Below are 17,190 nucleotides of genomic sequence, written 5' to 3'. Positions count from 1 at the left end.
AGAAATGGGGGTCAAGAGATGTTTTCGTTGTCTGGTTTGTTTGTATTTAAAGATGAGAGAGGGCTTCCCTGGTGGCGCAGTGGTTGAGAGTCCGCCTGCTGATGCAGGGGACGCAGGTTCGTGCCCCGGTCTGGGAGGATCCCACATGCCGCGGAGCGGCTGGGCCCGTGAGCCATGGCCGCTGAGCCTGTGCGTCCGGAGCCTTTGCTCCGCAACAGGAGAGGCCACAACAGTGAGAGGCCGGCATACCGCAAAAAAAAAAAAAAAGAAAAAAAAAAAAGATGAGAGAAATAATAGTGTTATTTATAGACAGATGTTTACCCGTCCATTAGGCAACTCAGTTGACAACTCTGTCTCCAACCAAACAAAGACGGCGGGAGACAAGAGCTGGGCTCAGAATGCCTCTTGGACACCATGGCCCCACCTTGTGGCCAAGTGGGTATCAGATTTCCCATCCTACAGTCAGATAAATGGCTCCTCCCTTCTGCAGCCCAAGAAAAAGCACAGAAACTGCCTCTCTCAGAACTTAGTCCTGCCAAGAACATTGCAGCTCAACTTAGCAGTTTTTTTTTCCCTTTTAACCCAGGTTTGGAGGGTGGCCGAGCCTTCTTCAATGCAGTCAAAGAAGGAGACACCGTGATATTTGCAAGTGATGATGAGCAAGATCGCATTCTCTGGGTCCAAGCCATGTACCGGGCTACCGGTCAGTCACACAAGCCTGTGCCCCCAACCCAAGTCCAGAAACTCAACGCCAAGGGAGGGAACGTGCCTCAGCTGGACGCCCCCATCTCCCAATTTTGTAAGTAAATATGCCATTTGTTAAAAATAGCTCTGTAGAGTAAAGTCAATCTTTCAAAGTTGAGTTAGAAAATCTAGTTGCTTTAACATTAAGGATTCACAAAATCATGTTTGCTGAAAAGAAAAAATAGTGACTTCAGAGGGGGAAAGTTGGGACAAAAATGTTAGATGAAAGTAATTTTAAAGTGCAATACTTGACATTTCCCCCTAAGGACTAAACAAAGAAAATATATTTTGGGTGGATTTTTATCTCTCTGTTTTGGTGAGAGTTTAGAATTCACAGCCAAACATGTATTTGTTTGAGTCCTTCAAATATGGTAGATTATGTATGTCCTTGCCTCATTTCTTCCTATTAAAAGTAATTGTAAAACAGGGCTTGATTTGAAATAAATTTAAATCTGCAACTTAGAACCATTTAAAAATAAATGATGACATTATCACATGCAGTGGAAAAAAAAAAAAAAAAACCACGGTACCCATTCTGAGCTAAAATACCAGAACCCAAAAATGAAACTTCCTCCTTAAACAGCCCCAGTTCATATTCCAGTCTCTTCCCCTCTTACCTCAGCATCTGCTTTAATTTTTTGCCCCTTTGCCATGCCTTCTTGCTACCTACGTTGGTTTTTTATCTTGCAACACTTCAGACACACAGGGTCAGATGAAAGACAGCATACGCTTGGAGATGCTTATTGAAACAAAGACAATGGAAGCACTGAAGACATAAGGCACCAAATTAAATAATTCATTTTTTACAAAACATGAACCCTAAATAGAGATGTTACGGTTCTGAATAACAGGTCAATTAGGAATAGCTCGGGTACAAGGCATTTTTAGCAAAAATCATGGTGAGTCCTGACTTTAGCATGGAACCCACTGATTCAGTGTAGTTCACTGAGCAACTGTCTAGATGACAAGACATTGATGAGGAAGACAGGTGAGATCCCTGCTCTCAGGATACCTACAGCCCAGTGGGGAAGTCTAGACAGTAAACAAGTAAAAAAAATGAGTAAGATAGTTTCAGACATTGAGAAATACCATAAAGAATGTCATGCAATGGTGACTGAGTGGGGAGAGGGAATATAAGTCAGATGATCTGAGCTTCAGCCCAAATGATAGGGAGTCAGCCCCACAAAGATCTGTGGACAGAGAATTACGGCAAAAGGGAAAGCAAGTGTGAAGGCCCCTCGTCAGAAATTTGACCTTGAACACAGTGCTTTCACACTGTCTCTCCTCTGTTGCTCTTAAAATATGGATCGAGGGCTTCCCTGATGGCACAGTGGTTAAGAATCCACCTGCCAATGCAAGGGACACGGGTTCAAGCCCTGGTCCAGGAAGATCCCACATGCCACGGAGCAGCTAAGCCCGTGTGCCACAACTGCTGAGCCTGCGCTCTAGAGCCTGCGAGCCACAACTACTGAGCCCGCCTGCCACAACTACTGAAGCCTGTGCGCCTACAGCCCATGCTCCACAACAAGAGAAGCCACTGCATTGAGAAGCCCGCGCACCACAACCAAGAGTAGCCTCCACTCGCTGCAACTAGAGAAAGCCCACGCGCATCAATGAAGACCCAACGCAGCCAAAAATAAATAATTTTTTAAAAATATGGATCGAATAATTTTGTAGCTACAGCAACTAAACAGAGAATAGTCTCTTTTCAATGAATTCCACTGCCATGTCTGTTTTTATCTAACAAGACTATGTTCTTAGACCTTGTAACACCTTTACTGATGGGGAAAAACTCTTTTTGGATGACAAATACTATCCATCAGGTGCTCCCAGGGATTCCTGTCCAGTACTGATGGCTTTTTTTTTTTTTTTTTTTTTTTTTTTTTTTTTTGCGGTACGTGGGCCTCTCACCGCTGTGGCCTCTCCCGTTGCGGAGCACAGGCTCCGGATGCGCAGGCTCAGCGGCCATGGCTCACGGGCCCAGCCGCTCCACGGCATGTGGGATCTTCACGGACCGGGGCATGAACCCGTGTCCCCTGCATCGGCAGGCGGACTCTCAACCACTGTGCCACCAGGGAAGCCCCTGATGGCTTTTTAAAGGAAGATGCATTCCCTGTGGGACCTTGTACATAATCACACAATCATGTGGGTTTCCACAAAGAAAACCCTGAAAGAATAAGGAATAAGTTGAGGAGGGACTCAGGGGAAGAGGGACAGCCCTTCTGACCATGACCACCACCAAGTGTCCTACTCTCTTTTTTCTCTAACATTTGTGGCGTTTAAGTTTGAGAGCAAAGAGAGAGAAGGAAGCATCTCTTTTTAAATGGTTTAGTCACTAGTTGAAATAAAAGCATCCCCAGTCTTTATTGAATTAAAATAATTCCTCTGCAATGGAATCCCTTCTTTCACCTTGCCTGACAGTCTCCTTTTAAATAAATTTAGAAACAACACATCCCATTATATTCCTCTGAGATGGAATTAACTGTGTATCAGGAAAAAATTCCTAACTATAACCACCATCTAAATCAAGCTCATGAAACATGTGTCACAGGTGATATTTGGAAAATCCTGGTTTTATTTCCAAATAATCTCCACTTCTTCTGAAGTCATTTCACCTTACATTCAGTGTCTTTGTTCTATCGTCTGCCAAGATTAAGAAATTACTACTTGGTTCTTGGTTTTCTCTCTAGTGTAGGAAAGAGGATGGACATTCAGGGGTAAAATTAAATGGAGACCAGACACTGATTTTAAAAAGGAGCTTAGTAATGGAGGCTCTTGAAAAGGGAATGGATGTCCCTTCATGGAAATACACACGGCCTCTCGATTTACATTTCCCTCCGTGGGTAGGATCCGTTTAGCTGTGCAATTAGAATCTAGTCATTAGGCAATCAGCTACAAGATTCAGTTGAGTACACACAAGCCTGAGGTATGTCACTATTCTAGTCGACAGAGGGAACTTTTATTAAATGGAGCATCCAGAGAAAAATTCTAAGGGTTCGAATTTGTGGGGTGGGGTAAGTAATGTCATTCCTAGAGAGCATGTGAGGTAGGCTGAGAGATGAGTGAGAAGGTCAGGTAATTCATGCATCTGGGATTTATCAGTACCTGGTGGCAGAACCACCCTGTTCCTTATTGTTCCCTTAATCACTGCCCAGGAACAGAGGTTCTCTAGAGAGTATGAGGACTACCTTCCTTCTTACCAGCTTCTGTAAGAAGGAAGCCACCACTTTCAGCCATGCAGATTGTGCCCTGCAGGAGACACTTCTCCCATAGACAGAAATGCGAATGGTGCCTCCTGAGTTGTGCAGTGCCCATTCTGCACAACTGTACACCATGACCCTGCAGTCAATGACAATCTTTACGCGGAGCTTCAACCCACTAGTGTTAAACCTAATAATCCCATAGTTACTTTACTACCCCTGAAACAGAGCCTCAACTGCTCCAGATTCTATCTAATGCTAGTTTAGGCACTTAATAAAAACTGCAGCCAGGGTACCTGCAAGTGAGGCTGTGTTCCCATACTTTAGAAACCAGCATCGGAATCCAGTCAGGGTTTAACCAAACCAACCTTCTGTATCTGATCGTTTACAGTTAGGGGTATTTAAAACCCATGAGAATGATTCAAACAGGAGCCAAGAATTTTACATTGTGTGGTAATGCACTGAGTAGTTGTGCAAAACAACGAAAAATGGCTGGGGGTAGGGGATAGATCATAATTTTTAGTGGAGTCTGCCACAGAATCGTGGTTACATAACAGTTACTTCAAAGCTGCAGTTAAACTGGTAAATTCAAACCCTCACTATTAAATAGATCAGGCTTTATATTAAGTCAGTCAGACTTACAATGTTTATTCAGACTTAACGTAACCAACTCATCCAGATTTGCCCAAGTCTTGCCTGGTTTTAGCCATTAAAGTCCTCTGTCCCAGAAGCCCTTTAGTCCTGAGCAAACTGGGATAGTTTGGTCACCTGATACTACAAAGTGAGATAACAGAAAAATGAAAAACAATTACAACATAGTAGTAAAGTAGCAAACTTTGATCCTTCACTGACACTTGGTTCTCAGTCTATACCTCGATTTATTTTGTCACATCACAAACGTTAAGTCAATCACAGACCCTCTAACAAAGGGAGTGAAAACAATCAAGTATTGCATTTTAAAAAGATCTCCCTGACTTCCAAAAGGTAAGGGTCATTGTTAAATACTTAATTCTGTACACATCTCATCAAATCCCTGCTTTTGAATATTTGCTCAAAGTATTTGCTGTTCTTGCAAGTGAATGATTTTTAAGAACAACTTTTCTATGAGTTAACTTTGTAATCACTCTGTTAATATTTACATGGCAAAGGGAAGCTACAGAGAAATGGGATAGGTTTTTTGGATAGAGAAAAATAAACACTCCAGTCTTGTCATGTCGCTGTCTGCTCAAGGGAAACTTGAGAATGGAATATTTTACAGTTTGGGATACTTGAGCGTAATTGTGAGTTTATTTGGGTCTTTCTAAATTCAGTTTAACAGACTTCTGGGTGCAGATTTTATTTTTTTTTCAATTTCGAAAGCTCGATTTCAAAATGAAAAGACACGTCTAAGAGTGGAGTGGAGTATTTGTATGGAATCGGAAAAACTGAAAGAAAAATAGATCCTGCTATTCATTAGTTTGTATGTGACTCTACAATGATTTTGGGAGGGTTCCACCAAGCTTGTAAACCTTTTTGTTCTTTTGTGGTTTTTTTGATGTGTGTTGCTGTTGATTTAATTTCTCTCTCTCTCTCTCTTTTATTTATTTATTTTTTTGGTTAAAACTTGAAAAAATTAAGGCAGTGCCTAGCTATACAACTTTTTAAAACAAATACTTGTAATTTTCCAGTTTTTTAAGGCCAATGTTGCTTACCTTGGAAATGACGTCCAAATCATTGAGTTGAGTGTTGCCACGATTTATTCTGCCAAGTGGCCTCTCATTGAAACACCCGATCCCTGCACAATGTGTTAGAGGAACAGTGGAAAATCAGTGCCTCCGTTCTCAAGAGTGCAGGGGGAGGGGGTATTTTAAGCTTTGCTCTTTGGTCAATGATTGATATATCACTTGCAATGAGTCTCATACTGATGTCTGTTTCTCAACTGATAAGTGTTAATCACATCATAGATCCCTAAAGTTGGATGTCTTTGAGAATGGTTCTAAGTTTGCTACCACCTGAAGAGTCTTCAACAGTTAGGGGGATCTTGGTTACTATTGGTTTGGGGGGGGTTGACTTTGGTTTTTCGTTTTGTTTCATTTAAGTTTTCTTGTTCAATCTTTGCTCAAACCCAAGAACTTTAGCTGCTAGGTTAGAACTCCTGTCTGCTTTCCTGAGCCTTGTTGCTAGTCTTTATGTTATTCTGGTTTGTTCCTTCTTACCCTGCTAACTTCTAGCTGGACTGAAGGGTAAGTGTTCCCCTATAGCTAGCACAGCTCAGATAATCAGACTAGATTATCTGACACCTGCAATGTGCTTCCTCCCTCTCCTCTGAAATCTTCCTCATGTCTAGACTTTGTAGTAAAACTTTTCATGTTATTTTCCTGACCGTAGGTCTGAAATGTCAGCTTCATACTGAAACTAGGATGCATGTGATGTGTGCATAATTGCCTCCTCTCCTTGGCTTTCATATTGGCATCAAATGATCCTCTGAGTAAAGCCAACCATGAACATATCCTAATTTTTTTTTATTCCAAGAATATTAATGAACGTCACAACAAAATGGCAAATAATGCCTTTGTTTCGTGGAATTCACAGCTACCTGACTGCTTAATGCCTGAAAACAGATCATTTTGCACCCTGATGATGTGTTGCTATTGTTGTTTTTCCTTTCCCATTCCAAAGGTTAGAATGGTCAGCGAACCAATGGTGTGGTAACCACGGGTACCTTAACAGATAGAAGGGGGGGTGGGGTAGGAAACCCAAAGATGTTAACTGAGCAAGACTCCAAGAAATTGCAGAACACAATAAAGTAAATTCATTACTTGAACATGAAAGAATTCATCCTACCTGGCTTGAGGGTGTGCTCTAAGACCCAAGAGAGGATTAATTTTGAAAAGAGACATGTAATACATGCAGCTAGCCCGCACAAAAACAGGACACTAAGGACCCAATTGAATTCATGTAGCTTATTCACAGAAGCTTCAGATTCACAGTCTCACAATGTCATGGAGGGTTTTGACCTCTGGTCTCAAATATCTCTCTGCTGCTCTCCCAAGAACAATGACAACAATAACTTTTTAGGACATCATTTGTATTTGTATTCATTTTTCTAAAAATACACCTGTAAGAGAAAAAAAGAAACTTGAAAACATAAAAACATCGTTCTCTTCACTATTTGAGTTATTAATAAAAGAGAGTACACAGTTCCTTTATTCATAGAGGAAAAAGCTGTCCACCAAAAATGTGTTGAGGGAAAACTAGACATTAGAGGGAGCTAGAAAAATTGGTCAAGAGAGCAGGCAAATATGTACTTGAGTATTTTGAATGCGAGCTTAGAAGTTGTAGGTCACATCATTTCTCCTGACCATTTAATAATAGTCCTTTCTTCTTTTCGTTTTTTTCTTTAATTTGCTTTCTATCCCTCCTTTCTTTCTTTTTTCTTTTCTTTTGCATAAATGTACCCCTGGCTAGCAGACAGATTTTTTTTTTTTTACCACTTCAAGCAGATAATTTAACTTTCCTTTCCTTTCCATGTCCGATGAGGCATTTTTAAAAGCTTACCATAGAATGTGAACTTTGTGGGCTTTTAGGATTTTGCTATACTTTTTTTAAAGATTAAAAGAAAGGATGGATGAATAGATGACTCAATGAATTTTGTTCTAGTGAATTTACATGTATTTGCACAACAATGCATTGCTGTCCTGGTAGACTCCCAAATAGTTGTTTGCCTCAATTCCTTCTATAGTTTTGTCTCAGATTTTTGCTGCATCTTCTTGTATTGTCAACTTGCAGTTGCTACATTGCAGGAATGCAACATCAGAGAATGAATTCAATATTAATTTGCGTGACCCCAAACCACACTGTGTATCACTTTCCTTCTCACTCTAAAGTAAATGACTTTTTAAAAGAATAGTCTCTCACAATCAGGGCCAAAATTTTCCAAATACCATTTTAGGATGTCAATAGATCATCTTAAATGAAGGGTCACTTCATTGTTAACTGCTTCAAACACATTTAACATACTATTCACTAATCAGCTGAGTATTTTCATGACCTATAGTGATTTATAGGAAGATACATTATTAATTAGTCAACTATAGAAAATTTGTGTTTGCTCTTATTACAGGGACATAAAAATATTATCAAGTACTGTGTAAATTAATTGAAAATGTAGTAACTACAGCAGGGAAAATTACAAATCATTTATTGGTTTTGAGATCATTGACAAAAAATTCTGTTATGATTTTTACTCAAAGCATTTGTCTTATGAAGAATTATAAAAATGAACATTGAAATAAATACCACATGTTTATCCCCTTGGGTGTATTGCCAGAGATTTCTGCAAAATGCAAGGTGGACCTTGATAGCTTCGGAAGAAGCCATCCTCTCTTGGCCATGCAAGTTAGCTTGATTGAGTCAAAGGGACCATGAAGGAATTAAGTTGTTTCTCAAGGGCAGCAGGCAGGGGAGGACCAGTCTTTTGCTTGCTGTGCAGAGCTCAGGCAGGGCACAACATCCCCTGGTTATTTGATCATGCCAAGAAAAACTCTTCTAGAAAAATCCGTAAACAGTCAGCTGCCATCAATCATTGTCATTTCTTTATTTCATGTCTTCTGATGAGGTTGACTACTGTCATTGTTCGTTATTGTCCAAACCATACATTCACTCTTGTACTGTCAAGCAGATATGACAAGCACACATTTTCCATATAGGAAGGATACAAAGTCACCTTTTAATTTGCAGTTCGAATTCACAGTGACTTTATAGTTACATGAGCTATTCTCTTGCCTCTAGCATCCATCAGGAATAACAACAGCCATAACTGTGCTCTGAATTTCAGTGATAAAGCAGCTACCCCTAGTTTATTATAAAAGGGATTCATTAGAGGAAGGAGCCTCCCTCAGACAATTTGTTAACAACACAATCATAGTTATTTTCAACAGCAGCATTTTTTCCCTAGCCTATAAAAAGTTCTAACAGGTAATACTACAAAATAAAAAGATTTGACCTTTTGTATTCATTCCTCGAGCTGTTGGGATAATAGAAAAATCTCAACAAAATGAAAATTGGAAAGCTATATTATTCCCCTCCCACCCAAGAAAATTCCATTCGGTAGACCTTACTGCAAACATAGCTAAATTTCTTTCTATCGGAAAAAAGATCACACAAATATGCTTGCTATTAAGACGAGATCATGAAAAACTATGATATATTGTTTCCCATTGTGAAGGAGAAAAAGAAAAAGAATATCGAACATGAAATGAACCCAAACATCACAGACAAAATAAACGATAGGATGGTCAATTAGGAACATCACTTGAAATTTAAGTAGATTAAATGAGAGTATAAAATCCACATAATCGTATCACTTTAGGAACCATTATTTTCCCAACATTCCTTAAATGCCAAACCAAAATTGTTTCTGAGCAAACTTGGGGTAAAAATTTTAATTAGTTTCCTCTTGAAAGCATACTTGCCTTCCCTAAGTCTGCATGTCCATCAGCCCGCTTCTGTGTCATGGATACCCATTGATAGTTCTTTTAAGTTTATAAATGTAGTTTAGGTACCAATATCAGCTTTATTCATCTAAGTTTAGTCTGAAGTCAGTCTCCTATGCCCATGCTGTAAAGAACTCCAAAATCTTTATGCAATTACAGCCCAGAAGTGAAACAAGAAGCATTGTTTGGAAGATGTGTTGAATTATGCCCTAGCTCCAGAGCCTATGAAATTACATAGCCCATTTTCAATACATTTGAAGCCCTTACAAACTAAGCAGGACTGAGCAACTGTTCAGCCAGGTCTGAAAAAGGTAAAGATTGAAGTAAATTCTTAAAATGCAGTCGATCCTTGATTTCTTAAATAATAAAAAAAAAGTACATATATTAATGAAAAAGAACATTGGTACGTGTCTCCCAAAGCAAGAGATAATCCAAACGTCATTAGAGTTTTAAGCTTCTACTTTCCCCTCCTAATTCTATTTCGCTCAGCCTAGTATTTAAATTCATTTGCATTCCCTTGACACATGCCAAACATTGGCAAGGGAATTGATCCCAGGGTGTCCTGAATCCAGGAATTGACTTTCTCATCCTTTTGCTCTGGGCTGTTTTCCCCTCGCTAATGTCAACATTGGAGTTTTCTTTTTCTCTCATCAACCAATTCCAATTGTTTGCACAGGGCAAAATGCGACTGCAAGGAGGATTTAGTTTTTAATGTTCAGCACTGTAGAAGAACAGACTGGGACCATGAAAGGATGACTAGGTGGTGTTGCTTGAGAAGCACCCACAAGTTCTTTGAAACAGAATTTGGAACAGCTGGACCACTGCAGTGTTTTATTTTAAAATAGATAACATATGTAATGCATATGGTCCTAGACATGTATGGAGACACAGGCAGACAATCTGAATGGTATCCAAAGACACCTGCACCTAGAATTCTGTTTCCTTTTATAAGATTTTTTTCCCCCTAAGAACACATGTTCCCACTTTGGGATTTGCAAGATGCCATCTGAATCCCCATGTGTGTGACTCCTTTAATAAAGTCGATGGGAAGTTTCCTGAGATGCAAATGTCAGAGTAAGTCAGTTAATAAACACCTTCTAAGGACCTGGCTCCTCTGGTAGCTGCCAGGGGAAGTAACAGATCAGAAACTTACCCCTCAAGGAACATTTTATCTACCAGGGGATTTAAGTGTGTGTTCTGACCACGGAGAAATTGGAACATCACCCAGCCAAAACAGAGACAGAGAATAGGAGCTGGTTATACAGGGGCAGAGGAGAAGCATAAAGCAGAGAGCTTGGAAAGGACTCCCAGCTTCCTAGAAACAATATAGTTTAAGAAGCAGCCTATAACGAACAATATAGGTTAATAGCGATCAATGTAGTGAAAGCCTTGGTCTCTAAGAATATTAAACAAACTGGCTTTGGGGGCACTAAGAAGCCTGCCCGTTCACTCATGGCTAAGGTTTTTGAGCACTTAGTATATGCCAGGCATGTAGGTGCTTTACAGGTTCTGCTTATCAGATCCTGTCAACAGTCCTCTCTGAGGGTAGACTCAAACACCATTCTCAACTTACAAATGAGGAAAATGAGACTCAGAAACACTAATCAACTTCCTCGCATTGCATACCCTGTAACGGCAGAGCTGGCCTCAAATTCAGTCTTCGTGACCCTCTAAGCCCAGAGGCTTAGTCACCTGCTATCCTAGCTCAAATAAACTATGCCTGTTGAATTTAGTGTATCAACATTTCCTAAAATCAAGAAATAGAAAATATTTTTTTCGAGAGCACATTTATTTATCTCAGTGAGATAAATTCATTATTTTAACACATATGTTTCGAGTGCCTGCTGTGTACCAGGTACTGTTCTAGGTGCTGTGGGAACACAGCAGAGAACAAAAATTTCAAAATCCCTGCTTGGATGGAGCATCAAAATCACACCCCTTCCTTGGACACCTTAAAAAAGCGTTCCTGGCCTGCTGCTCCTCTTATTTTTTTTTTTTTTTTCGTCTGAATGTAACAAGCTCAATGAAACTCTCAGAAATTTCATGGGAGCCAGCCACCCTGTTAAGCACTCTTGAGTTGTTGGAACCATTAAGATAATGAGCCTGATTCTGAGTAAATGATGATTTTGTGTAAGCAAAATCCAAGGGCTGCTCGTTTTACTTGCTGGAAATTCCCACTGCATTAAGCTCCATCCCATGGAAGGTGTAAAGGGACCTTAAGGATGATTAAATGACAGTGGCAGCAGAAAGGGAACTAAAAGTTCGGCTCATTTGACACACGAGGAAACTGAGACTCAGACAGATCAACACTTCAGCCAGTGTCCCACACCTATTTAAAAGCGGAGCTCACGGGGGCACCCAGACCTCCTTAAATCAGTCCCAGGCTCAGTCACCCCCATGTGAACTGACAGAGAGGAAAGAAGGAAGAAGGGAAAAAGGAATTTTTATGTTGATAGGGTTACTTTCGGAAAAGGAAAACAGGCGGATTTTAAGCATATTTTAAAACCTGCTTTAAAATGTAAGTAAAAATGAAATTGTTCTTTAGATGAAGTCTGAGCCACGAATTAGCGTGGTGAAGCCGTCTTGTGATGATGGATGGGGAGGTGGGAGGGGGTAGGTCTGTATCCAGGTCTCCACGGAGGAGGCAAGCTCTCTTTCCAGATCCATTTCCTGAGTGGGCAGCCATGCAAAATAGTTCATCACAGAGTTTTCAAGAGGTTCAGCAAATAGAGGAAGAGACTTCAAACGTGGGGCGTATTTTTAACAGCTACAGAAGAGCCCCCTTCTCTCTGGCTAAATGACTGTTTGCACCATCATAATTGAAGAGCACTAAAATAGCAGAGGCAAACTGGCCAAGTAAAGGGCCCGACCGATTTGTCAGCCTGCAGCCTCTTCTGAGAAACCTGAGAGCAAGAAGCTGATGCTCGCCAAATTGCCTCATCTATCTGCTAGAATTGGGAGGCACGGAGTGAGTGAGGCTTTTTATGAGCAATGGGTGTACCCCACTGTTAGTTTCTCCGCGGACTGACGGGATGGGGGCGAGAGGGCAGAATTGTCCTAAGGGACGGAGCAGTATCACCTGGATTACAGGAGTGCCATCCTGCAGGGGGACAACTAAAGTTGGAGCAGGTTTCAGACACTTGCTTTGAGCCAGACACACACACACGCACACACACACACATCCTAGAAGCAGCTAGCTTTCTCCCCAGTACCAGCTTCCTGGCCACCTCTCTTTCTAGCCATCCTGAGTCAAAGGAGAAATATAGCTTGGAGACCAAATTACCAAACAAAAGAATCCTCCTAGATAAAGCACCTAAACTCAAATTGAAAGCACTCTCCTGAAGACAAATCTGAGGCAATTAACCCAGCAAAGAGGATTCTTTCAGATGCTCTAATATAATTCCTGCTCATGTGTTATCCCTTCCAGAATTTTGTGTTTTATCCTATTAGTAGAGCGATTTGGCTATTAAAACAGACATTCTTCAACTTGCCTTCTGGTAACCGTTGCTTCTGTGTGTCTTGGGCATAAACAACACATCCTGTTCAAACACTGACCACTTGCTGCTTCTATGAAAGATGACTGAAGATTTAAAACCCAACAAAAAGAGGGCATACATCTGACATACCACACATTGAGGTTGGAAGGATACACAAAATTAATAATGTGAGGAAAAATCATCATCTTAATATCACACTGCAGCTATAACCCCCATTTTCAGCCATCCCCCAAGCAGGGAGGAAAAAAAAACTGCCTGGGATGAAGGCCACTTTTGAAAATATTATTCAAATACCCTCTCAAGTCAGAAATCCGTTTTCCCGTGTCCTGACAGCATCACTGGTCCCTGGCAGGTGCCCGTATTCCAGTAGAATGTTGCACGCAAGGGGATGAATAAACTCTTGCTTGATTTAAGATTCTTTTTCTTCACAGCATTTCAGGACAGTGAGTAAATATGAGACAGAGTGAGCCGATTCCCTTAATGTCTAGGACCTTCATTCCTTCCTCTTTGGGATTTGCTTGGTCTCACTCGAGTCGGATTCTCTGAGTTATTTTGCCGATTGAATATAGACTATTTTAGTTACACATATTGAGATTAATTAGTTAGCCCTTAGGAGGTTTTGCCTACAGCCTTCACCCTGTAAGGAAAAGTGTGAATACATTGAGACTATTAATTCACAATAAATGGCAGATCATAGCTCTTGCTGAGTACATTTGTTTGTCTTTCATAAGCTTCGCTAACTGAGTAAGCACACTATAAGGCAATGTCCTTGGCTATCACAAACTAAATTCCCGTTGAACTTATTCTCCAGGTTTCAATGAACATCTTTTGTTATTATTTTGTTTTAATTTTGGAGGATGGGGACCCAAACCTTTTGTGCAACCAAATCGGCCACGGGGATTTGGAAGGGGAGGATAAAAATATTGTCACTTTGCTGAAAATCAGCATAACCCTTTTTTTCCAGATAATCCCAATAATTGTAGAGAAATTGCTCTAGATATAACCACTGGAATGGCAGAATCTATTAACCTAAAAGCTAAATAGGCTTTTATAAGCAAAGATCCGATCTGCTTTCAGTGTTTGGTGAAACGCAGGCGAAGTTACGGTCGAGTGCTTAGTTTTTCAAGAACAACATAAATGCACTGGAGTTGTGATCATTTGATAAACATGTTGATGCCAATATATTTTTGCCGAAATGCAATAAACTCACCAGTAAGTGATGCAAGTTGACAATGGGAGGTATAAAAAGAATATCTTGGGGATGTTGGTGGGAGGTAACGGGGAAACAGCTAGCATTTGTAATGCCTAGTGAATTCCTGTGTATTTGAAATGTCAAAGAAAATATGATGTGTTTCTCTAAATTGTGTCTCTCTCTACATGTATAAATGAACAGACGCAGATAGAGCTCAAAAACATGGCATGGATGAATTTATCTCTTCCAACCCCTGTAACTTTGACCACGCTTCCCTCTTTGAGATGGTGCAACGTCTTACTTTGGATCACAGACTTAATGATTCCTATTCTTGCCTGGCAAGTATATTCTTTGGTATACAGCAATTGAAACGTGATAACATTTCAAAAAATAAAATATTTTTCTACCTTTATGTCAGAAGCTCTTTTCTCCGTTGTGGAGCCCCTTTAACAATTATAAATGTGTTCTTGATTTCCTGTGTTGAGATAGTTTTAGTTACCAAAGAAAGAAGACAGAGCGGGAGGAAGTTATCAGTAGAGACGGATCCAATTCCCCAGCCTCCCTATCTGAGCTTCCCCCTTTTCAGCTGCTACATGAGAAATATTCTCAAGAGGGTAATTGAGTTTGGCACCTGCTTATGGAGAACTTGTAAAAATTGCCTCGGTTTCTTAGACATTAAGATTCCCCTCGCGCCCCACCCCACATAGTAAGACCCTGTGCTCCTGTCTCAGAAATGAATGGGTCCTTTTTGTTTATTTTTTTAAAGATCAAAATGATTTGTAAATCAAGTTCACTTCCCTTTTCATAAGGTAAATGGGTTTGGGTTTGTTTGTTTGAGTGGCTTTCTTCTTTCTACCTAGTATTCGAAGCATTTTTCACCCTTTGGGGGAATTTTCGTGTGGTGCTTTAGACGTTTAGAAGTCCCGCTCTCCAGCAAGAGCATGAACATTTCTTGAAATCCTATTTTAAGCCTAGATTTAAATCCATTTAAGTTTAAGGGACCGCTATTACGTGTTGATTAGATTTATGAAGATAGATTTGAGGTTATACCATCAAATTCAAAAGCCTAAAAGAGACCCAATTTATTTCCTTCTGCAAACCAGAAATTGTTACTTCCTTGCTTAAAGATAAAGGCTATTAATCCCACATTATAGATGGGAAAGGTGAGGGGAAAGGATGAAATGGCTTTACACAGAGGAAAAGCCTCATCCCTGACTCCACATACTAAGGTTAATATATCTGTATATTATTAAATTTAACATATTATTGATATTAACATAAATATAATGAAAATCTGGGTTTTTTGTCTACATGGTATGGCTATACCCTAAATCTGTCCTGACTAATTTTTTTGTTTTAAATTCCTTTTCTTGTTTTGTGCCAAGATCCAAAATATTTAAAATGGTAGATAAAATAGTCTAAAAAACAGAAGCGGGATTATGTGGAATAATTTATTAATCTTCGTCTCACAAAAGATTCATTGATTATCTCACGTTTAGAATCACTTCATCAGAAGTCTGAACTTTGCCAAATTGGAAAGGAATACATCATTTTGACTTAAAAAAAAAAGAAAACCTTACCTTGCATTGCAAGGCAGTTTTTCTCAAATGTATTTCCTACGATTATGTAATTATTCATGTAATTATAAATTGCATTCGTGAAACTTGTAAGAATATGCCTCTGAACTTAAATAATTTCTTTTTATGTACAATTCCTAGTCTCTTGAGGAATTTTTTGAGGAGTCTTATTTTCAAGACTTTTTTCAAATCCTAATTTCTTAAAACGATTTTCTTTTTCACTAAGAAATTCATCACTAAGGAGTGAGTGCCCTCTAGAAAAAATTAAACCAGAAATGAAATTTTGAAGCTCGCTCCCTGTGAATCATATATAGGCCTAAAAATCCAAAATTAATTCTGAATATCATAAAACAGTTTCCTTTCCCGTTTGTGTACCTGTATCTATTAATCATCATCCCCAAATTTCAGAAAATAACAGCCATTAAAAAGACCTTATCTCCTGCCTCTATATATTCCATTTTCTCATTATTACAATCTTTTTTTTCAGTTAGTTTTGGAGACCGACCAGCAGGAATACATAAATTTTTCTGTGTCTTCGACTGAGTTCCTAATTGATATTTCTTCAACTCTTTTCAAAGCAGCTATTTTGGCATCTACAAAAGACTTGGTGTCATCTGAGTCGTAGAAAATATATTTTAATCTTTCACAGCAGTGTTGTTTCTAAGATTTAGCATTTGGGGTAGCAGATGGAGTGGCAAAGAAGTTGCCTATAGGGGCAGCCCACTGCCTCGACTACTCTCCCGCCCTCTGCAGTAACTTATCATTTGAAATAGGAAAGATGCCGTCTTTCGTTGGATGCATTGCTGAGCTGCATGTTGTCTATAGAAGTTTCCCCGGATCACTAATACCAGAGGAGAGTGTTGGCAGGGGCCTCCCTCGCTGCAATTCCTTGGCCTTTACCTGCCACCTGGTCACTTTCTCCTTTTGCCTTTTCTCTCCCAAGACGGAGCCATATTCAAAAGATGACTCAGAGAAGACCCTCAAAGTAAAATTAAATTTATATTTAAGACAATCCTAAATTCTCTGCTTACAATGTATCACCTCAGTTGGTTTCTTTCTTGCTTCAGAAAGGTACCCAAACTGAAAGAAGTGATTGGATTTCAGGCTTGTTCCAAGGGTGCCTTTGAGTGTCAAGTCGTTTAGCCTGTCTGATCAGCTCTTAAGTGCATGATAGAGGCAGCACTTTCTACCCCATCATGCCTACCAGTCTGCTCTGGATCGGAGATTCCATCCGGGTTCTCTTTCAGAGCAGAGTTTTGTGTGGTCCTGCAGCGAGCAAATACATGATAAGAAAACAAATAACCTCCAGGGAAAGAATAAGGCAAAACGCTCAGCCGGGGCCCAGGAAGCTCCTCTCAGTTTAATTGAATCCTATATGATTCACAACTTGAAAACTTAGTCATGTTGTTCTCTTTGGAAAGTTCTGTTATTATCTTCCGTTTTAAATCTAAAAAACTTTTTTCTTCCAAAGTGAAAGGATTTATGAAGTCCTAGCATGTATGTAGA

General features: G+C 39.8%; 1 protein-coding gene across 8 annotated transcripts in view; it reads left to right on the top strand.

The window, feature by feature from the left end:
• Nucleotides 1–17,190, top strand: part of CADPS (calcium dependent secretion activator) — a 480,039-nt gene that overhangs the window by 318,708 nt on the left and 144,141 nt on the right. For all 8 annotated transcript variants that reach the window (XM_073811329.1, XM_033865233.2, XM_033865230.2 and 5 more), the window contains exons 11-12: nt 587–799; nt 14,309–14,445. In XM_073811329.1, the coding sequence (XP_073667430.1) occupies nt 587–799; nt 14,309–14,445 (350 nt within the window). The remainder of the gene's footprint in view (nt 1–586; nt 800–14,308; nt 14,446–17,190) is intronic.

This window comes from Tursiops truncatus, chromosome 10 (genome assembly GCF_011762595.2).
Source record: "Tursiops truncatus isolate mTurTru1 chromosome 10, mTurTru1.mat.Y, whole genome shotgun sequence".
Classification (NCBI taxonomy): domain Eukaryota; kingdom Metazoa; phylum Chordata; class Mammalia; order Artiodactyla; family Delphinidae; genus Tursiops; species Tursiops truncatus.
Note: the sequence above shows the minus strand (reverse complement) of the source record. Positions and strands in the feature narration are given on the sequence as shown.